The 24426-nt window shown below is 33.4% G+C and overlaps 3 protein-coding genes and 1 pseudogene across 4 annotated transcripts; 1 reads left to right on the top strand and 3 right to left on the bottom strand.

The window, feature by feature from the left end:
- Nucleotides 1-396: 396 nt before the first annotated feature.
- LOC122597167 lies at nt 397-1902 on the bottom strand (annotated as a pseudogene).
- A 6709-nt stretch (nt 1903-8611) lies between these two features.
- On the bottom strand, nt 8612-9106 carry LOC122597166 (self-incompatibility protein S1-like). The gene has a single exon (XM_043769796.1). The coding sequence runs from the start codon at nt 9104-9106 to the stop codon at nt 8612-8614; it is 495 nt and encodes a 164-aa protein (XP_043625731.1).
- A 1218-nt stretch (nt 9107-10324) lies between these two features.
- LOC122596303 (protein gamma response 1) lies at nt 10325-15175 on the bottom strand. Its single transcript, XM_043768852.1, has 5 exons — nt 15114-15175; nt 14703-14755; nt 14271-14356; nt 12931-14164; nt 10325-11154 (listed from the first exon to the last, which is right to left on the bottom strand). Exons 4-5 carry the CDS (start codon nt 14162-14164, stop codon nt 10499-10501), a joined length of 1890 nt encoding a protein of 629 aa, XP_043624787.1. The 5' UTR covers nt 14271-14356; nt 14703-14755; nt 15114-15175; the 3' UTR covers nt 10325-10498.
- A 1727-nt stretch (nt 15176-16902) lies between these two features.
- LOC122596166 (sm-like protein LSM7) lies at nt 16903-24183 on the top strand. 2 transcript variants are annotated; one of them, XM_043768697.1, is made up of 6 exons: nt 16903-16967; nt 18881-18926; nt 20477-20558; nt 21429-21500; nt 21961-22013; nt 23936-24183. In XM_043768697.1, the coding sequence occupies exons 2-6, from the start codon at nt 18924-18926 to the stop codon at nt 24023-24025; spliced, it is 300 nt and encodes a 99-aa protein (XP_043624632.1). In that variant the 5' UTR covers nt 16903-16967; nt 18881-18923; the 3' UTR covers nt 24026-24183. The 2 variants fall into 2 exon arrangements, with proteins under 2 accessions (XP_043624632.1, XP_043624633.1); XM_043768698.1 differs by lacking the exon at nt 16903-16967 and adding an exon at nt 18217-18384.
- Nucleotides 24184-24426: the final 243 nt, after the last annotated feature.

Here is a 24426-nt window from a genome sequence, read left to right as displayed (position 1 = left end):
GTGATTAAGTTGTTGGCAAGTGATGTGATTGAGTTGTTGGCAAATGATGTGATTGAGTTGTTGGCAAGCAGTGGTGAGTTTATTTTGTTGGATAACTATGATGGCATTGATCAGTATTTGGTATGCATACATGTTACTACATGTTTATATTTACAATATTGTCCAAACTACTTATATCATGCACAACAAATTCATTTGTATTATATTAAATCTACAAACTCACCAACATTATAATCCCTTGGGGATTTTGTGCCAATCCCTTGGAGATTATTTGCTTTTGTTCTTTTTAAAAATTATAGCCAGTTATGGTTAAAATCTCTTAATGATTATATGTTAATCCTTTGGGGATTTTGTGCCGATCCCATGAGGATTATTTGTTTTTGTTCTTAAAAATTATAGCCTGGTTAAAATCTCTTAGTGATTATAAACATCCTTTCAAGTTTAAACAAACAAAAAAAAAACAGTTGAAATTGGTCATGTGCGTCTTAAAAATGCAGGAATTATAGGTGTAAGCGATCGTAATGGTGGATGTCTATGACCATCCCCCAACAATGCATAAGCTTCTTCACCATGAACCGCATCATCTCCAATTTCTAGATCATCTTGAAGCATCTTTAGGTTAACTAGACGACCCACAAATATACATACAAGACTAGTCACCACAACATTCCAAACAGCAATAAGCATTGCACCAAAGACTTGGTACCCCATTAGCTTGATTCTATCTTGGAAATGGTCAGACTCGTTTTGACTAACTATACTGTATAATAAGCCTGGGCCTTGCTTTGAGCTTTCAAGATTGTAAAACAAATTCACAAGGTTTGGCTTGGCGAACAATCCTGATGATAGGCCTCCTAAAAGGCCTGCGACAGCATGGGTGTGGAACACGCCTAAAGTATCATCAACTCATTGAAAGAAAGCTGATTTTTGGTGTGGAACCATCATGGTGTACCATGATATTGAACCAGCCAAGACTCTCATAAGCATTGCTGCCCAAGAATCAACATTACCTGCGAATTATGAGAATTTAGCTAATTATGCAATGGAAGACTAAACCATCACTTTAATGCAGCAAAACTAGTGATGGATCATATCTAGCTAACCTGAGTTTATTTAGGTTTAATCTGTTATATGATAATGGATTAATGGGTAAAACTTACGTAAAAAGGATAGGGGTCAAAAACCTTTAGCAAATTAACAATACTTGTAGCTCATAACTAATAAATGGATAAGGTTTTCCCAGTTTAGATTATTACCCAGGGAGGGCAGTCTGTATGACTTACATGTATGCGGCCTAACGAGGGTGTCTCTGTAACCATTTTTGAAATATTCTTAGCCACCTACAAGATCACCAAGCGAGATTCGAACCTAAGACGTCTTGTGAGTATAATATACTGCTACAGTAACCTAGTGGCCACCTTAGAGGTGGTTACTCGTAGCGCTTAATATAATCCAATAATATGGGAAGGTACATCAAAATGTATGCAGCTACTCAAGCTTAGTCATTGTGGGTATGCACTTTCTTATCATTGCCCAACCCACCCGTTTTACCACATATACTTTGAAGTTTCTATATTAAGGATGGTTAGAGATCCTACCTGCAGCTGGAGTGATGCACGCAAGGCCGGTCATCATGCCTTGGACCCCGCCAATGACTAAGCTTTTGGAGTAGAAGATTAAGTCAAAAAACATCCAAACCAAGAGGCTAGTGGCAGTAGAGAGATGAGTGTTTAACACGGCAAGGGAAGTGATCGAATTTGCTGCTAAGGTTGATCCACCATTGAATCCGCTCCATCTCATCCATCGGAACCCTGCTCTAGCCAACATGTGTATTATGTTGTTTGGTGGGAAATGTTGCCTATCACTATCATTTCGAGGCCCGACCTGCAGCAACTTCAGTAGTTAACTGAGTAGAACTTCCCTCCGAGTTTTGCCATTTGACCAGTTTCAACACATGGGACTGTTAACATAAGCATTACAAGTTTGTGCGTTATGAGCATAAATATAAGGATCAGATGTAACATAGGCCTATATCTTATATCTCTTTTGAAATTTAATAAACTAACTACATGATTTTATACTAACACATGTAAAATTAATCAATTGTTAAATTAAATAGTTATAAGCAACCTATAAGGCCCTTCATTCTCCTGTATAGTTAATGCTCGTCATTTGACCTCCACTGCAGTAGAATACATCCTTGGTAACTTTTATGCAATTATAAACACAAAAAACACTATCTAGTTTGAATAGAGATGGCAAGGTTGGGCTCGCTCTAAAGACATGGTGCAAAATTTTGATTTTGGCTATATTACCGGAGTAAAAAATGATTCTAAAATACTTCAATATCTAAAACTTTATATAAAACAGCGTAGAAGGTTTAATGCACAAAAAGTATACTTTGAGAGTTTGAGGGACTTTAAACCCATTTGACCTGTTCAAAATCATCCAGTTCTGTTTCAAAAGCCCACTTGACATATTCAACACAACATAATTTAGGTTCTACAATGGTAAAAAAAGCAAGACCTTATCGCAGAGGTATCAAATAAATCAAGAAAACATGTACCGGAAAGAACACAACATATTACCCTTTCAGTACAGTACATACACATAACGGGATCACTATTGAGCAGCACTATGAAGATACAAAATTTGGGCTTGTGTTGAGTTATAGAGAGAATATAGACAGAAAACCAATTTTTAGCTTTAAGGAGCACCCATTACCGAGTAATGTACAGTTTTGTATAGATTTTTCTAACCCGAATCAACTCATTGTAGATGGTTCAGTATCATTCTAATATCGCTCTAACAGTACACACACACACACAATAAGGAATTATCAGATCGTAACAGACATTATATGCTTGTCCGTAGAAAGCCGTAAATACATAATAACGTCTAGTAACTAGAATGCGGCATCTTCTTCACTGCCAAAAACATTGTAACGTTTTACGTTTCACGGTGTTCACTCAAACTATTATCTAAACTATGCAATAATCATACACCCGAAGTCCACAGTCATATTCCAATATAAATAATTAAATAATAATAATAATAATAATAATAATAATAATAATAATAATAATAATAACAATAACAATAACAATAACAATAACAATAACAATAACAATAACAATAAATCTTTCTAAAACAGACATAGCACCTAAATACTTATGTTTGGCTGATGTGCAAAATCGAGCTTTAAAATTTATATCTAGAAATACCTTGAACTCACTACTACACACTCTCGGGCAGTGGACCCGTTCGTATGCAATATAGTAAAAAGTAAATCCGATTTGGTTCGCAGGAATTGGTTCGAACTAGTTGGTTAGTAAAGCAGTTTGGAAAACGGGGTGTTACTCAATATCTCCTTTTGACAATTAAATTAAATTCAATTTGAAAAACACAGATCATATAAAAACAGAGAAACTTAAGACAATATAACTAGAGGTCATCCACCTTGACTTCACTCGACTTAAATGTGATTGCATTTAATTAAGACCAAATTCATTTGAGCTGAAAAGATAATCGTGAAAAGATAAAGTGCTCACGTGGTACCACCAACTATGAACAAATCACCAAATCACCTAAATTACTAGTTAAATTACTCAAGCCGGTACCACCGATGCCAAGACAACTTTTTCAATAATTAGTTTGACTGACTATCAATTTACCAATTGAACCTATGTAAAAATAACGTGGTACCACCAACCGTTTCAAATTACGTTGATAAATAATTCTTTTATTAAAATGATATTCACTATCATACCATGAACTAATAATAATTGCTTATAGACAAACAACCATTTTAAAATTACATATCAATTCAACTAGTACCACTAACGGAGAATTAATACACAACCAATATCATCATAATTATTTAAAGGATTTAATCATCAAGATCTTAGAACAACGATAAATAAATCAACTCTTTGAATTAAAAATATTGCAATCACATCATTCGTCTTGTTACATCAAGGTGGATGATTAAACGTTTAGCCACTCATGATCAATTCAAAATAATAATTAAAATAAAAGAGAAACATGATGTACCAATCGTTTGAGAAAATAGAAAATTGCAAGACAAAAAAAGTATATACCATCTAGATGGGTGCTCGTGAATCTTCAATGAATCCGCCTAAGAAAAATTGCTTGGAGATTGAAGAACCCTTGTAAAACAGCTCCTAGAAAGATTTTTGATAATTAGGGTTTTGTTTAGTATTTATACCCCCTTGAAATCATCTAATGCTGAAAACGTCCAAGACCTTCAGATCCCGTGCACCCATTGCGGCGCAGTGGGTTGTGCCTCCCCTCACTACGGCGCAGTGAGGACCTTTTGACTGGGACTCGTTTGACTTTCTTATGCCTGCGGCGCAGTGGAATTGACCACCCTCCACAGCTGCGCAGCCCAGATCCATGGCTTGAATTCTCCTTTTGATGACTGCGGCGCAGTGGGCTTTGTCAACCCACTGCGGCGCAGTCCAAACTCTCAGCAAAATTCTTGTCTATCCATCATGTGAATGCGGCGCAGTGGGCTTATGCTTCCCCCACTGCGGCGCAGTCCAGACCTGATGATCAAAATCTTCTTTTCCACCATGAATACTTGCCGAACTTCGCCATCTTTTCCACTAACCCTAAACAACTCTCGATATTATCTTGGCCAAACATATCTCAATATGTGCCAAATGAACGCGTAACTTGTTTATAGCCTGAAAACACTAACAAATATCATAAACGCGCCAAATGCACACAAAATAGACTCAAAACACTTAATAAAATGGCCAATAACGATGTGGGCGTTATGTATAAATTGGTCACATCATTGGCCATAATTGAATCAGCATCTCTTTTGTAATCCCTTTCTTAACAATCAACGGAAATTTCTCAACGAAATATTTAGCTTCTTTTAATCCTAAATCAGTAAACACGACTGCTATATCTCTATATTCATGAGCATGATGAAGTAACTAATATTACGCTTCTATCTATATTTTAAATACGAATGAGCACTTAGCTAGCTAAAACATAACTAAACAGTAACAAGATCCTGAGATAACATGATATACACACACATATATAATTCGACAATCAGGACACATGAGCTTTGAATTGGCGCTATACAAACTATATAGATACAGATAGAGATATAGATACACATACACATATATAGACATACAAAGCAGATGCACAGATAGGGATATAGATACACATACACATATATAGACATACGTAGATACAAATACCATATGTAGATTAAATCACTAAGACTATAACATCTACCATCAGTTAATACATTAAATCACCAAATGATTAAACAGAAACTCATTATTATGAACAAACGACTTGCATTCATCAAATCAAACTCACTCAATTCATAGATAAAGAAGAAAAAAACTGAAAAAAATACAACGAATTCGATTTAATACCTGAATCCGCAGACGATTTCAATGATATGACCTCTGGCTTCACAACTATCGAATGATTACGCTTAAGGTTAGTCATTATCAATAGCCGCCGGAAAATTCTCCAAAATCGCTCGTCGGAAACAGTTAAAAACTCAGATCTGATCAGAAAAATGTAAAAATCGCAATCGAAATAAACTACAGCGACTAATATGATAGATAATCGTAAAATCGAATAATCGAATACATTATGAAATCGGAATCAGTTAAAAAGACGGATCTAATCGGAAGTTTTCAAATAACCTAATCGAAATTTTTACCGTCACCGGAAAATGGTAGTGTTTGTGCGTGTTGTTGTGTTTGTAAATCACATGACTGGTAGCAATTACCGGAAAATTAATCGTCGCCGGAGAAGGATTGGAATATGTGTGTGTTTGTGTGTGTTTGAGAGAAAATGAAAATGAGTAGCGGGAGAGAAGCAGCAAAGGTTTGGGGGGTGTGGTGGGTTTGGGAAAATGTCTAATTTGCCCTTCCGTGTTAAATCTATACTCTCTTATAAAAAGTATTGAATTTCTTAAATTCAGCAAATTTTTCTTTCCAAAATACCCCTACTTAAACATAATACCCTTATATACCATCCTTTCCCCCATTCTCTCTAATCATTACAAACTTTCATCGACTTTCTATCACCCTCTTCCGCCGCTGCTCTCTTTCTCAACCGCCTACCTCGCTCTCCACCACCGCCTCCTTTTTATATTGTCATCACTTTCTAGCCGCTGCAACGCGCGGGCACTATGCTCGTTCCTTAAGTGGGGAATCCATCAAATCTGAACCATAGATCTCATTGATCCAATTGCCACAAATGAGTCCCTAATATGCACTTAAAAGATTATGTGCAAATGAATATTCACCCTGAGTTATAAAGAGATAATAATAATAAGAAGAACAACATTAGCAAATTTATCTTGCTACAACTATTTACCTTCAATGATTATTATTCAAAATACATATTTAGGCCTTAGGATTCGTTTTCTCTTTATAAACTTCAATAATTCAAGAATCCAAGTTCTGAAAACATATTTAGTTTCCAAAAATTAGAGTGCGTAGTTTTTGAAAAACTTTTTCACGAAATATAGAAATATAAAAACTTTTTAAAATATGCTTATTCCAAAATAATTTTTATGAAAAGCAGAAATGTTAAAGACGCTTTTAGTTGTGGAAATATTTTCTACTTTTACTTTTCTAATTTCCTAAAAAATGGAAGTAGTTTTTCTTCTCAAAAAAAACAAATAAAAATTTTGAAAACGCATTCAAAACTATAAAATGTTATTTTCATTTTCCGTAATCAAAAACATATTTTAGTATACTTGGTTAAGTGGGAAGTTGGAGGTGGAGTGGGGGCCTAGGGGTGATAGGGGGCAGGGACGGGGGCGTAGGGGGATAATTAATATAAATATGAGGTTTTTTTAAATTTAGGAAATGAAAAATTAAAAGTGAAAAAGAAATAGAAAAAAAATGTATTCAAGTTTTTCATAGATTATTGAAAAACAATGTTTTTTGTTTTTTGGGAAAACTAATATTTGAACGCGTTTTCTGTTTTTCATGTTTTCTTGGAAAATGAAAATAGAAAACATGGGGTGTTTTCTCGAACTAAACGCGCCCTTACTCGAAATGAAAAAGTTTCGAGTTTTTTATCTGTTTTTACTTCCAGAAACAAAAAATTGTTGAAATTGTGTGAACTTTCGTAGACCCAGCTAATCATATGTTTTCGGATCTTTGAGCCCGTAGGGTCATACACAATAGAACATCTATAATGTTTAACCATAAACCTACGGAGTGATACTTGATCATTTACGCATTTAATTAAACTAGTCTTTATTTAAATTATACGTTTATAAATTAACGCTAGTTAATTGAGGATAACGGATAAACCGATAAACTGTTATTTATATATTTAAAGTAGTCGATTAAAGTTAGTTTTGATTGATTGATAGAAAACTTATTAATTAAAAGTAATTTAAATTAATTAAATGGATTAACGGGTTGGATTAATTAACTAGGTAATAGTCAAAATTAATTAATTAGTGATTAATTAATAAGGAATTCCCCACCAAAGCCCCTGGGCAGTTCTAGGACCTTTTAGGGGGAGGGGGACGAAACTTGGGAAGGGATTTAGGGTTATTGGTTTTCTAATTTTATTAGAATACTTTCTTATAAATACCTTAAAAAATCCCTAATTAATTCATTCATTCAAAATCCCTAAAAACACACACAAAAGATGAAAATCTTCTTCCACCTTTTGTGTTGGTCGAAATTCACATAATCAAATAAACCAAATCCCAAAATTGTTTTAGGTTTAATTATTTAGGGTTTTAGTTAAACCCTAAGTTAGTTTCAACAAAAGATTTCTTGCCTTTTGTGTTTGCCTGGGTCAAAATTCAAGAAACCCTAAGAAGGGTTTTCAAATTCGATATTTGACCTTAGGGACAATTAGGGGGTTTCGGTTGGTTGCAGTTGTAAGCTTAAAGGTATCTAGCGGATTCTTGGTTGAGGCATTGTTCGTGTACGCACTTATGGAGGGTTTCCACACTTGGAATCTCGTTTTTCGGATCTTCCTTATCATGAAAGATCTCGTCTACCGCAACGTGGTTAGTTTCCTTATATTTATTTAAGTTACTTATATTGCATTGCATGGTGTTCTTGGTCCGGGATATTAGAACTATTAAATGTTTCCTAAAATGATACCACACGTTTTTAATTGTTGCTAATAGTTCATTAACACGCTTCCGTCGCGTATTTTGATTTGAAATTTTAATTTGTCACTCAAAGCGGGTCGGACATTTTATGTTAATCAGTTAATGAAATCCCAACAAAAACATCTTGTTTTATAGATTTTTAGAGATAAAAAAAGAAAAACCCTCTCATTTTCTTGAAAAATGAAACTGGGAAGTTAGCTATGTAACTAAACGTAGTCTTATGTTTTCTAAGCCGGATTAGTGTAACACGACTACGCGAGCATAATGAGCATCAAATATATAACAAAAGGTCAAGATCCAAAATGTTAAACTTATGCAAAAATGTAATTGTAACTCCCATTTTCAAAAACCTAAACAACTTATTTAGTCACCCACATATTGATACATAAAACGAAAATATCAGAGACAATTAACAAATACCATTAAGAATTAATGAACAAAACTAGAAAAATACTACGAATACCAAGAGAACCTAAACTCCCAAGAGTCGTTCTTTGAGTCATATGCATATACACCACTGATAGTAAATAACCATCGGCAATCCGAGCCACAACCATAGTTATCCCTCGTGTACTCATAAGCGACGAAATGGACTTTCAATGTAACATCTGCAGCGTCCCACCTTGCGTTACAATAAAACAAAGTTGTCTTAGAAAAGTTTGGCTTAAACCTCCAATCCATTGATTGACCATACAATAGTGTATGTTGTCCCAAATCATTGTCTGATGACCGGCAACCAATAATCAACACCTTATCGTATTCAATCATGTTGGTGATTTGAACCGTAATGTTGCCATTTGCTACACAAATTAAGGTGACCAATGTGACTAGGTGTAGCATTTTTGCCATCTTCACCACCATCGAACTGCCACCCGCTGCCATGCCCCCTCTCATTTTTGGTTGGTGTATGCTCAATGGACGTTTAGTAAGCCACATTGATTCTACCATTTTATATTCTCAGATTTCATTCATGGGAATACACTTGACATATTAATTAAGTCATTAGTTGTCATAAATCTCGAGCATTATTGTTCGAAAGTTTTGCCATTCGGGAATTTGGAAAGTCCAAAAACCATAAATTTCTTCATTTTGCAAACAGTTTACGGTTTCTTACGTGCCAAAATTATTTTCTTCATTTATATAAAAGATAATAAAATGCAATCAAACGGTATGAATTCGGGACGAATGGAGTATAACTTTCGGATTTTTTAAGGTTAAACTTGTTATATTTATCCTATTTGAATGGCTTTTAATTATTTTTTATCCAAAATAACGATCAACTTTTGAAAATGGTTAGATATAATAACGAAGTTTCTCCTATTATTTCTAATTAAAATTAATATGACAAAAATCAAAGAAGACTAATAAAAGTTGCCCCATAAAACTATTATTTGAAAGAAAAAAAGAACAACTTTAATAATTATATTTTCATAAAAAGTTTGTTTTATCTATTTAAACTTTGTTTTGTTTTGAACAACATATTATTCTACTTCTGCTCATACATTACGAGAATGTTTAGAATGAGACTTCAGAAAGCCCTTATTAATCCACCCTCATAAATATGGTAAGTGGGACTCGATCCTAAGTTGATGATCTCAAAGTCAAAGACCTTACTAGTTGATCACCATCCCCATTGGCTTAGAAAATTAAACTTAAATCGAGGGTAATAGATTTAGGAATATAATTAAAAAATTTAGAAAAATGCAAATACGTCCTAGGGGTGTGGTTAACGTGTATAAAAAAATTATAGCTTTTATATTAAAAGTTCATACCTGAATTTTAAAATAAATATAAAACTTATGCATATTAACCATAGCCGTAAAGCTGTAGTTAGCAAGACACTTACATGTATCATGTATGAAATTTGAACATTAAATAAACACTTTGTTACTATACTTAATTAGCAGATTATACATAAAGTATTTGTTTTATCATCGACTTTTGTTGCTTTATGATCAACAAAGTCTATAAAGTTTATATGCATCTTGCAATGAAAACTAAACTGGGTTAATTTCAACTTTAGCTGATAAGCTCTACTTTTGTAACTCAAAAACAAGTTTTAGTTTTTTAACTTATTTATCATTGCCTAACACTAGTTGAATGTGAAGTCTCATTACATACAGTATGCTTATTGTATTTGATGATAGTTTTAGCATGCATATATTATTGTTGTCAAACTGTCTATTCAAGCACTTATCTTTTTAAAGGGAATTTGTAAGAAATTCTGTTTCTGGAAATACAATTCGAATACGGCCATAGCACGTCCTGTCTTTGACACAAAGAAGTACAAATCGGTAATTTTAAATCGAATATAATCAAATCTACAGTTCTATGTATGACTCACATTTCAGATTCAAATCCAATATTCCAAAAACCTTCAGGAGTTGAAGGGGGTGCAAACCTGTATCGATGCCTAGAAACACCCTCGTGATGCTCACAACGTAGATTCTGTTTATTATTATCACCACCGTCAGGAAGAACAGCATCATAGAACTTCTTGCACTGCTTGCATTCAACACCTTTAAGATTAGCTCTCTCGGCTTTCTTTCTTACGGGTTCAACATACTTAAAACTTTTCTTTTCAGGCCTTTGCGGGTCTGGGTTGGCACTTACATCCTGTGTTTCGTCATCAGAGCTGTCAAAACTCATGTCTTTAGGAGCCGGGCCGGGAAGATGGTGAATGTCTTCTTCCTTTACTCCTTTTCTCAAGTCTGCTTTGATGTTTTCTAATGGAGTGTCAAGAAAATCATCATGTGGGTCTGCCCCGTTTCTGTTTTTTGTAGGCCTTGTGTCTCTCCAGTGAGAAGCTGGCCGTTTTGTTCCAGACAATAATGGCGTCTTTTTGCTGCTGTCGGTTCCATCTACAAGAGGTGAAGTCGAGGTTGATCCTTGTATTAATTTGGTTTCTTTGTAGTCTTCGGGGTTTTGTTGGTTTATAATACGATTAGTCATTTCATAAGCAGGCATTGGGCTATTAGGGGACTTCCTGCCTGTAACTGTAATGACAGGTAAGCAAGACAAGTTAGCAATATATTAGTGGGAGAAAAGGATAAGCAAGAGAAGTTAGCAATAGATTAGTGGAGAAAAGTTCAGCCCATTTTACATTTCTTCAGGTTGTGTTCATCTATAATGGTCAAACAGGTAACCTAAAAAGATTAACTAAACAGGATACGGCGCATTAGTCATCCGACATGTATTTAAATGGACAAGACCTCCAGCATTGCTTTATCCGAACCGTTGAGATTATTATTATAGTTTCAATAAGCCGAATTCATTTTTTCAATAATAAAAAGATGGACAAAAAGGTGTTACTTCCTGCCTGTAACTGTAATGACAGGTAAGCAAGACAAGTTAGCAATATATTAGTGGGAGAAAAGGATAAGCAAGAGAAGTTAGCAATAGATTAGTGGAGAAAAGTTCAGCCCATTTTACATTTCTTCAGGTTGTGTTCATCTATAATGGTCATACAGGTAACGTAAAAAGATTAACTAAACAGGATACGGCGCATTAGTCATCCGACATGTATTTAAATGGACAAGACCTCCAGCATTGCTTTATCTGAACCGTTGAGATTATTATTATAGTTTCTATAAGCCGAATTCATTTTTTCAATAATAAAAAGATGGACAAAAAGGTGTTTGTGGATCAGGTCGAGACTTCCTTATGCCCCATGTCCCCTACACCAGCTTTTGCCACCTCTTCCTTTTGATAAATGCAAAAGCAACATTTTAAAAACTTTTACATTGGTTAAACTGAAAGTTAGCCCTTCGACAGCTCACTGGCTCAAGTATGGTAAGAATTGTAATTTGCCTATGTCTTGTAATAAAATGGACATAAAATTTTTATCAAAGAAAGCTGCAGATAAAGCATAACATTCTGGAGAAAGGCTAAAAACTTGCAGAATGTTTTTAACAGAAAAATTGTAACGTTAGCGTAGAAAGAATAACAATACCTTGGAATCGTGATTCAAGGAGAACAAAGAATCTAACACAGACAGCTTATTTCCAAAAGCTAAATGAACCAAAAAAATATATAAAAAATCCAAGCCTGAAATATTTCAAAAACACTATACGTAACTTATAGTGGTGCCCCCGTCTAGTTTTTTGGTCGGGCAATGGTTACTGGCAAGGTGAAGGAGGGATTTAGACTTTCTGCATAAGCATTATTTGCATAAATGTCAAGTTGATTTCTAATTCTTATATGCACATTACTAATGTCCCACCACCACCAAAAGAACATTTCTCATCAGTCATCCCATGAAACAAGCAATGTTTGACTCGACGCATAGTACACGAAAGTTGCTGGTTAGAGTTAACTTTTGATGATAACAAAAAAAAGAATGTCCAGACAACAGTCAATGCCAGTAATTCTTATAATTACGACATTTTCTAAACACTAAAGTAGCTTTTATGTTTTTTGTTAAAAAAAAAAACCAGCAACCTTTATGTAATCTTTTCACAACTTACATGGAGTGTAGGGAATAATTTTATAAAGCCAGTTACCTGATAGTTAAAAACAAAGATAAAAAAATTCGGTCATTCAGAAATTTAAAAAAGGTCTCATGTTTAGCCTAACAGACAAACATATCCGTCTCTGTTCTCTAGACAAAGAAAGATTCCAGTGCCAAAATGTGTTTGTCAATGTTGGAGTCATCATTGTAGTTTGACAAACTGTAATATTTGTCCAAGTATGTTTGTCTTTGGTAATTAACTAATTAAGAGCATAACGAGGTTAAAAGAAAACAAGAAAAGGGAAAAATGGAGAAGGATTACCAGGTGAATCCAACATATTCTGATCATGGACTAACGACTCTTTATCAACTTTTGTGCTCGTACTTGCATGCATATTGTCTGAAGTTAAGCCGAACTTTGAGCATAAATAGTTGTACTGAGATTTAAGCTTCTTATAAGCATCTATAACTTCCCTTCTTTTCTGCCGCTCTATCATTATCTCAGCATTCTTACCTTCAATCTGCTGAAGCAATTTCCCATGCAATTTCATTCCGTCTGACGACTCTTTTCTCTTCTCCTTTAGTTCCACTTGAAGCTTATCAACTTCCTCCTCTACACCTTTTACTTTCACAAGAAGCAATCTTTTCTCCTTTTGGAGCTCTTCTAAATTACATCTAGTCTTCATCAATTCATTGGATCCATTCTGTTCGGTGAGTTGTTTTTGCCTTTTGAACTTATCCTCTAGAACTTCTATTTGATCTGTTATTACTCTATTTTCCGCCTCAGAGTCATCCAGAAGCTGCCTAGTCTTTAAATTCTCAGCAGCTTGTGTTCTCATTTTCATCAGCAATGTTTCTTGAAACTCTGTTTTCTCATCAATATTTTTCTCTAGAACTTGATTTTTTTCAGAAATCTCATTTACTTTATCCTCAAATTGTTTTAATTGTCGTTCTTGCTGCTCAATTAGCAAGACCTTTGACTGAACTAACTGGAGCAACTCACATTTTGATTCCTCAATTTCTTCGATTATTCTACACTTACTTTTTAAATTTGATTGTAATTCCTTATTTTCCTCTTCAAGCTCCTTCATTCTCTTTTCATTTCTATTCACCAAGGATGCCTTTGCCTCAAGAAGTTCACGTAAACTCTGCTGCAGTTCTCTTTTTTCAGCTATCTCCTTAGTCTTTCTTTTAAGCTCCTCCTCGAGATCTCTAGGGATTTTCTTTATCTTGTGATTCTCCAGTTTTAAAAACTGATTTTCTTCAATAACTTTCTGCTTTTCAGATTCAAGTGTTTTTACTTGAACAATCAAATCATTCTCCTTATTTTTCCATTCATCTTCTGCAGCTTTTTTTGCTTCAGAATAGATCTTTTTCATTTTTGATTGGAAATCTGGAAATAACTGTTTGCAGAATAAATACTCTATCTGGGAAACACTTTCTTTCGTTTCCTGAATTGTGGCAGCCAATAAGGTACTAAGTCCTGAGATATACTCTATATCAGCGCCATCAACATGATAAGTTTGTCCTTGAGACGTTCCCTGGTCACCTTCCATCTGTAGATTTCATAAGAATAATATATATGTGCCATTGGCCACACTGCCACATTCAATTAACAATAAATATGTGAACGCACAAACAAATGGCTACGTAATTACTAACCTTGCCTTCCACAAGTGATCCTGACTCAGATATGCAAGTCAACAAATTTGCTAAATCCCGAACTATTTCCTCCCGGCTGACTGAAGCTGCAAATTATACACGACAGACATATAAAATATATAAGTTCCTAACAAACTAAGAGCAATATAAGCTGAAACATAACAAAGGGCTTTGTCATGGACTTGCAGAATCTAAGATTGATCAAAACTAATTGCATCGTGGGCCAAATACGTAACGAGTTTTGATCAGACTCGTCTATTCTAGAATGTTGAAAAAGTATGTTCTCCGATCAACCTTTTAAAAATCAAGAATGTACGATAAGATATAGTAATGTACTATATAGTTAGTAACATTCTGCACCAGCTAAACGGGTTTCGTTCGTAAACAGACTCGTATTGCATAATTGTATTAGGGAGAAAGAGAGAACAATACCATTATAAACAGTAGAATCCGCGTTAACTCCAAATGTCAGCAACAAATTAAAGCTGCAAATATAGTAGCAAAAAGGGGGAAAAATCACTCAAACTATTGTCTATTCACAAGCTTGGCAGTCTTATAATGAAACATATACTGATATACATAAATAAATTCAACAAAATGTGAAATATTGATCATATATATATATATACACACACACACACACATAAATATTGTTTAAACCTAATAATAATCATAAAGAAACATATTAAGCAATATCATATATATGGTAAATTCCATAAATTGAAAAAAATATTGGAAATGTTGACCTAATTATGTGAATATGAAATGGGAATAATTTGAGACTTTATAGTTATAGTGATTTGAAATGACTAAGGGGAATGAATGAATGGATTGGAAAGATACCGGCTGAATTGAGATCGCCGGGCGGCCGCCGGAGTAATGGTTGGACGGAGTGAGGACTGGAGGGAAACTGATACCAATTCCAAACTTCTTTTGCTTTGCTTTGGTTTTATTTTTCTTTTTTGTTTTGTTTTACTTTGTAGTTTTGACTTTTGAGCATCCTATTTTTGGCTTAAATAAATGAAAAATATTATTTATAAATATTTATAAAACATATTGAAATTCTTATTTTAGGATATTCAGTATTTATTTTATATCCAAAATACCCCTAATTTTTAATCATAATTTTCCTATACACTTAATTTATACTTTTATAATATCTAATATAAAAAACAACTATCTCTCTCTCTCTAAATGTTACATGGAGAAATTATCCAAAATAATATTAATGATTAAATTACTTTATCAGTCATTTATCTTTTAAAATATCTTCATTAACCTTTAAATCAATTGCTTTTACATCAATTATCTACACCATTTGACGCCGCATCCACCACTAACCGTCGCTCCCACCACCATACCGTTGCCGCCACAACCATTGCCACATTGCGCAGGTACCGTGCTAATATAATATCATGATGTTGTATTTATACTAATTTTTATATATCTTATATAGTACCCTGAATTTAAAGTTTGTAAAATAAACACATATAACTATATAATGTTAACTTCACATAATATATCCATTAAATAAATATACCAACCAATGATTATATTAAAAGGGGTTGGTTTTAAAAAACCACAATATTAAATTTTTTAACACTATTTCTCTTCTTTGTTTTACTATTAAAAACTAAAACTTAAAAGGACTTTTTTTTCTAGTTTTTCTATTGGAGTAAAGACTTCATCAAAAGCTTTTTATAGACAAAAAAAAATGTGACCATTGAACACCACATGAGAAGTAATAGCATGATCTTAATTGGTCAAGAAAATCTCATGTAACATAATACTCGTCTAGTATATCTAAATTAAATAAACTTTTACCAACATTGTTCAGTGATTTTTTAACAATGTTTATCTTGTCCTAACTTTATATCAGGTTACTAGTACAAAAGATAACGTGATACGTGCATTCTTTTTAAAAATAAAAGAAGGTTCTGGTAAATCAATTTTTCTTTTTAAATAAAGGTTGTAGCCACTAAAAACATATGTTTTTGTCATGTGTTTTCCTGTCTTTTATATGAAAATTTTCATACTCCTTTGAATTTTAATTGAAATTATCACGTTAATTATAGGTTTTTACGCTCGTTACATTTATTGTGATTCTAATTTGAGTAAGTTTAATTTCAATATACTCCGTAGTATAACCATCAAACATGTGTTAAAATGGTGCTTACTGGCTTATATTAATTTGCATTATGTATATTTTTTCTTTCATAAACTCTACCTACAGCTGATATAAAAATTTTGTTTGTTCCAGATCTGCTTGATAAAATGCTTCTAAGGCTAAAAGGAGTGAGGCATATTTAGGGGTGGGGGATATCTGCCATGTGGCGTCATGTAAGCAAGAGGATTTTTGTGGGAATATGGGAGAGTGAGACATATTTAGGGGTGAAGGACTTTCGACATGTGACATCCATGTTTTTCCTACTCTTTTTTTTTTTTTTTTACATCCATGTGGCATCCATATACTACTGCTATTATTACAACAAAATTTTTATCTCTAAAAAGTTGCTCTCTCATGATTACTTAAAGAAAAGCAACAATACTTAGGGGTTTACTTGTTAAAACAAAAATATACTTGGGGGTTTAAACTGAAAGTATTATAAAGTAAAAACATTACAAAAAGAGAAAAGGCAAAGAAAAAAGCAAATGGTCTTCTTCTTCATTTGCCGGCGGCTGATACCAGATTACCAGGTAACTTTTTATTTTATTTTTAATCATCAAATATTATACATAAAATATATAAATATACACGTAGCTGGAACATCAGAGAAAAAGCAAAGAAAATGTAAGGATGAGGGGGCGATAGATATTTTTCCGCCTGGTGGGGGGTTTTGGGCGCATTCGGCGAGGCGGGATGGTGTGGAGGGTGAGTTTTGGGCGAGATTTGGGGGGATTACGCCCCACTTCGGACAGCCTAAGGAAAAGGGTATAATTTACTCTTAGATTTCTTGAATTAGTTTTTTAAGAAAAACTGGCTTATAACAAATTATGAAAACACCATTTAATTAACTGTGTTGGAGATCATATCGATTTATTAAACCATCTGTATATGCATCATAGAATTTTAAATACAAGTTTAAACTCTTATTAAGACCACATTCATTCAATATACGTAAAAACAAATAACTTACGAATACTAGAAAATAAGAAGTCGATCTTACGGGTGTTTGAAGTAAATGACAAGTTACAAGTTCATATAACAAGATATTCGTTAGTGCCTTTTTGTTTTTAGAGACACATGTCAAGTTTATTTTAGTTTTTGTAGATATTGGAAGTAGTTTTTTTTTACCTTAGGTAAAAGTAAGGTTGTATAAATTTCAACTTCTTCATACATCATAACAATATTAGGACCTAAAACTTGTGAAAGAAGCCTTTGAGAGAGACTTTATTAAGGAATGATAAAAACTTGTATATGATGTTATAGAGGATTAGATGAAGATACTCCGATAACAGGTTCTGCCTCTTTCTTTACCCGGAGAGGAAAAGGGTTAAGGAATATCTCAGAGCTCATGGAGGATCCCCTCAAAATCTTGCGAAAATCATCCAGCTTGTCATTCAAAAAATGACTATCAAGCTTTGCGAGTTTTGTTTTTCTATCTCTGTTACAACCTAAGTAATATAAAATTGTCTACATTTCAATCTCTTCATACAAGATTGAAGATGATATTAAGATCCAAAACTTATAAAACAGTGTTATTAAAATTGTGAATAAAATAGTTAGAAAAAGCAAAAAATAATAGTGATATTAAGCCCTAGTGGTCAAGGTTATCTTCTAAATCCACTATGTGAGCCCCGGAGGTGAGTTTACCCAAGGTCTCAGGTTCGAGTCTTGAGGTTTTCATCTCAAAGAAATTTTCCATGAGGAGGGGTTGGAGGTTCAAAAAATATCTGACATCTGAATCGAAACTAACTTTACAAAAATAAAAACCTGATACTCTTAAAAAGAAAAAAAAAAGTGATAGACTGATAGTTGAGGGACTAAATCAGAACCTCAAGAGATCTTCTTTCAGTCCCTCTTCCCCTGTACTTCTCTCACTCTATTTACCTTCTTACCCAAGTCCCGGCCGCCGGAAATCCTACCTCCGCCGCTCCTCCGTCACCGACAACCGTAAGTAACCAATTGTGCCGTAATTTATCTCTTATTTCTTTTACACCTTTAAGCACCAAACATACACACAGTAAACCTGTAATTTAGATCTTATTTAACCTAGGGTTTTGCTGTATCTTGATATACTAATTTTATCTATTACATTCATACAGTTTCATATGTATATATATATATATATATTAGGGTTAAAAATAATTAATTTAATTACTCTACTTTTATACAATCTATAAAAACCAGATATTTACATCAAAATTTACATGTTAAACTCAATGATTAAATTTAACATTTTTTTAAAGTACAACACTTTATGTTAATGTAAGTTTCTATGAATACTTAATTACCAATTTTTATAGAATTCAAGTAGCTTGTTATACAATTCGAAAGTAGAGTAATGTAATTGAACATTGTCGTAAAGTACTGTGACCCTGATAAGAGATATTTTTTTAATATTTTTTTTCAAAGTTGATTCATTTCGTAATGTTTTTGTTTTTTGCAGGTTTTGATTTTGCTCGATTTCAGTTACAGGAGCATTATTCGCGATGGTACGATTCTTCTTTTTTATTGTGTGAAAAAAATTTACTTATTTTTTGCTGCAGTAGTTTATGCTAGTAAACACTCTGTTAATAGTTCAAGAATTTAATATGGTTGGGTCTTTGATTACATCTCCAAAGTAATCAAAGTTATATATATATATATATATATTGGTATATAGGGGTGGGTTAGATTAGGGACTCCTTATTTTAGGGACTGTTAGGGACTCGATCTAGACCGTCCATTTTCATCGGATCTAATCACCATTGATCATCTCGGGCCATATTCATCTCCGGCGACATCTCCGGCGAGACTTACACATGTGTAAGTACAACTTACACATGTGTAAGTTGAATAAAAGTTATGATTCGGAGCGGGCTTCACCCTTAAGGATATTCATAAACCAAAGTTGGTGGGGTTGATAGGTCATTGAGGGTGATAGGTCATAGTGTTATAGGTCATAGAGGGTGATAGGTCATAGGGGGTGACCGGTGATGGGTGATCTACCTAAAAAAAATTGTACTTAAAACATGTGTAAGTTACTTACACATGTGTAAGTCTCGCCGGAGATGGTCGCCGTCGCCGGAGGATCATGGTGGTGGTCGGAGATGATCATGGTGGTGGTGGTGGTCAGAGATGATGGTGGTGGTGGCCGGAGAAGGAGGTAGAATGAGTCCCTAACAGTCCCTAAAAATAGGAGTCCCTGATCTAACTTTTCCCTGGTATATATATATATATACTAGGTCTTTTACCCGCACGATGTGCGGTTATTTAAAAATGTTGTTTTAGTTATGACTTATAATAACTTTTAACAACTATATATTATTTAGGCATGTACATATAAATCTATATTATCATTAGATGGAAATTTTTACATTTATTGAAATAGATAAATTCAAAATATAACTCTTATTATTTATGAAAATCTTTGCATTTATATAAAAACATACGTTATCAAATATTCATATTAACTATCAAATATTATACTTCATGCAATACTAATGAACATAAAATGAAGTTAAAATGTAAATATAATGTAAAATCATAACAATCTTTTATTTTTTGCAAAGTGATATGTGACTTATTAGAATTTCATCACACTCTTTCAAAGAAAATAGTTTCATAAAACTTACTTCATCAAATAATAAAATTCGTAAAAGTTGAAAAGCTTTAATTAGATATAGTTAGAAACCAAATTCAAATTTAAAAATAGATTTTAAATTCATACGGTTTCTATTATGATATAGAATGTGATTTTTTACTTTTATTTTTGTAAGATTTTGTTTATATATAGATTTTATTTTTATTTAATTTAATAGTTTTAGATGATATAATTTTGTAGATTTATATATTGTAAAAAATATAGAGATGTCACATAGGATAAAGACCTATGTGGCAATTTTTAAAAATAGCTTTAAATTATAGAAGGCTTTAAAATGCTAGGATAACTATTGTTTTAATATTTATATATATATATATATATATATTGGCTTTATGTTCAAGATATTAAAGTTGAAAGCTGATTACTTTACGTGTTTCTCTTGTCTATTTTTTTTTTCAGTCAGGCAGGAAGGAAACAGTTTTGGATTTAGCCAAGTTTGTTGACAAGGGTGTCCAAGTCAAGCTCACCGGGGGAAGACAAGGTTAGTAAAGATATATATATATATATATAATAAAATATCTACTTTCTTTTCTTTTGCGTGTTACAAAGAAATGAGCGTGACTGAAGTACATCAAGACGACTTGAAAAAGGATTATATGGTGTTCCTTGCTGTGTTTGTTGAGTTTAAATTAAACTGCTTAGTGAAATCTGCTTTACAACCTGCTATTAACTTTACCTACAATATAGCTACATTTTTAAAACTGGGACACCTTTTTGTAATATTTTGAAAGTTCAGTTTTTGTATCAACACATATATACTTTTTAGATTTGAAACAAAGGCAATGCAAACTTGTTTGGGAAATTAGTACATGTACAAAGGATTTAACACTTGATTTAAAACTTAAAAGTACGATATGGACATTATGAAACACTGAATGATATGATATCCCTATGAGTCTATGAGAATATACATCGACATTATCATTTATTGATGAGATTAAAAAAAAGGAAATACTGCAAAAGATTAAGAAATCCAGATCAAGGATGAAGAAATAATTTCATTTTTTAGGAACATTTTGGAATTGAGAAATCGACTGCTGCTCTTTTGATAGGTTTCCTATTGAAACTGTTTATATTTGGTTGTGAGTATTACGCCATAAAATTTTCTTTCTCCCTAGGCGTGATATGATATTGTAGGTTTTGGGATATATGAGCCAAAAAAGTTGAATAAAGGACATAGTTTGGCTTCCCCATTCATCCCACTATTAGATTTTAGTTTCCGCTTTTATGGATTACCTCGTGGTGGTGATCATCAAGTAATTAAATAATGTTATGATCGACTCTTCTATTTTCTCATATGACTATAATTGCTTAATTAGTTGGTTGCTTCTTGACATTCTTTATTATTTAGTGTCAGGGACGCTTAAAGGATATGATCAGTTGCTGAACCTTGTTCTAGATGAAGCTGTTGAGTTTATTAGAGGTAATGGTTTTATGCATTAACTTTTAATCCTTAGTAATATCTTTTTCTGTGTGTATATGTGGGTTCGAAACTCATATATTCTCTCACGTAATTTGTATGCGGACAGTGCCTATAAAATCTGCAGGATACCAGGATGTCCTTACCTTTTAAAACCCCAAAGACACTTTTAGTAAGACTGTTGAGTCTTTTGCTTTTATATAATGGTATTGTCGGCATTGATTTTTTTCCCTAAACAATTTGTGTAATGACAAGCCAAATGCAACTATTTATAAGAATGTATATCGCCTACTCTCTTCGTTATGACCTCTAATTACGAGATTCTAAATGTCTGTTGTACTGCTAATTCAGGCTAGATCGTTGTGTTGTTTTTCTTTTGGTTGCGAAATAGTATTTCATTATTGTTTTTTCTAATATACTATTCGATTAAAAGACTGAAATTTTTTTATATGAATTGCTGCAGATGCTGATGATCCACTAAAGACTACTGATCAAACTCGAAGTCTTGGCTTAATAGTACGTTTTTCTATTTTAATCTAGAGTTTTTCTTCTAAAAATAATAAAAAGCTCTTATTTGAGATTTTATAGTTATGCCAGTTAAACAGTTTACATGTTTCTTCAGCTGGATAATTCTCTGGCACCTTGTTTTTATGGTTTTCATTTATTTTAAATTAGTGCCATGATACGAATCACCCTACATCAATTCGTTGTGTTCAATACAGATTTTACGCGATAAAATGAGAATTGGAGGTAGCTATTTTCCACCATGTTACTAATAAATAGTTGGTGATCCATACACCACCTCTTTGTATCCATACACCAATAGGCAATAACACATATTTTTTGACTATTTCACCCTTACTGAATCCAACTTACCTTTTAACACCCTAAGGACAAAATTTTCAATATTTTTCTAATTTAGGGGTGTATTGCTAAAAAGAGGGGGTGTACGTACGATCACCACCCTTATCATAATGGGCGATAGAGGTGCAAATACCAATTAACCGGTTCCGGTTATTTTTTTTAGTAACCGAAACCGGTTATTTTTTTTTTTTAAAATAAAAAAAATCAAGAACCGATGTAATCAGTTTAGGTTAATAAAAACCGGTTAAACCGATACCGATTAACCTATTTGGTTTTTTTAACCGCCCACATACTTGAAATCTTGAGACTGCCAAACGACCCAGCCATAGCCCAAAAATTAACCCATCCAGCCCATTAATATGTAATCTGTTTAAAAAAAAGAAATACAGCCACTAAAGCCATCAGGGATCGATCGACTTTCATTTATTTTATAATTCAAGAATTGGGGATTTAAGTTTTTAGGGTTCTTCAAATATGCAGGCACCAGTCCACCACCATCGATTCAATTGTCTTTCCTCAAATCTACAAATCAACACAATCAATAATCTATTCATAAAATCAATAAATCTCATTCTCCAATCAATCACTTTCTTTCTCGACTCTTCATAAAATCAACACAAATAAACACAAACACAGAACCGAAAATCATGGCTACCTCATAAAACTGTCCATGTTAGTTTTTGCTACTGCTACTGCTGGATTTCAAAATCGAGGGTTTATAAAACTGTCCAGGTGATGCTACTGCTATGGTAATCATTGAGTGTATATATATAATATGTATGTTAATATGTGATATAGGAAATAAATCGATTAACCGGTTATTATTTGGGATAATTAACCGATTATAGGTTAATCGGTTAATAATCGGTTTGTGTTTTGGTATTGGTAATCGATCAGGAACCGACGGTTATTAATAACCTATAATCGGCTTGTACGGAGTCGGTTCCTAACCGGTTAGGTTAACCGGTTTTGCTCCGGGTCGGTTAGGTTAACCGGGTTTTTTGTGCATCTCTAATGGGCGAGTTGGGGTGTTATATCTTAAAGCGGGTAGTTAAAAGAGAACTGGTCTAAGAGATTAAAAGTTACCCATGTATACAACTTTGTAGCATGTTTCATCCAAGGAAATATATTAATATATTATTATTTATAATATTATATGGTTCAATCGCAATTAGCTATGTTGTATCTACCTAACCCAACACACCCATACAAAGGTCCCGTTTCAATCTGGTATCAATTTGACCTATTACCCAACTTGCATTAGCTGTGCATCTTGCCATCTATATGAACAAGCATCATGCCAACCCCTTGGATGTTCATCTATGTCTCTCTGTACAATTCCTTGAACTTTCATATATGTGTACGTGTGAGTGTATGTTCATCTATGTCTCTGTGTGTGTCTGTCATTCCTAATCGTAAATAGCAGCTTGGTCTCTATAATTTAGATCAATTTCTTTGCAAAGGTCTTTTTTTGCAAAGGAATATCGATCAACCTAGGTTAAGGTGGATTCAGTGTTGTATTGGTTATCTAGCTGAACTCAAAATTGAATACCAATCGTGATTTATCATTGCAGGTTTGTAGGGGTACTGCCGTAATGCTTGTTTCACCCACTGATGGTACAGAGGAGATTGCTAATCCATTTGTCCAGTCAGATGGAGCTTAATCTTATCAATTAATGCGGTAACCTGTTAATTCTTAGCATTTATGCCCAAGTTCGTTGTTAAGCATTTGAACATTCACTCTGTAATATGCAATATTTCTGCCATTAGCTCGAAGTCATCGGTATCGAAAAATATGACTGCTTCTTTAACTTTCATTTTACTTCACTGGTGCCAGTCTTTGATCTATCACGTTCAAGTATCCTGTAATATTTCTGCAGTTTCCTTTTGTCGAGCCTTCAATTAAAGTATTGATGGACTAAAGTCTAAAGGTCATATTCATTTTAGAAGCTTGTAAAAGCAAAGATTATGATGGTTGTTAACAAACACGAATCATTCATATGTTTTAGTTCACTTTTGTTTGCATGGTTTCTCACCTTTTCTAGTCAGTCCTATGGAAAATGAA

Source organism: Erigeron canadensis, chromosome 4 (assembly GCF_010389155.1).
Source record: "Erigeron canadensis isolate Cc75 chromosome 4, C_canadensis_v1, whole genome shotgun sequence".
Classification (NCBI taxonomy): domain Eukaryota; kingdom Viridiplantae; phylum Streptophyta; class Magnoliopsida; order Asterales; family Asteraceae; genus Erigeron; species Erigeron canadensis.
The sequence above is the reverse complement of the archived record's forward strand: the minus strand, read 5'-3'. Positions and strand labels throughout refer to the sequence as shown.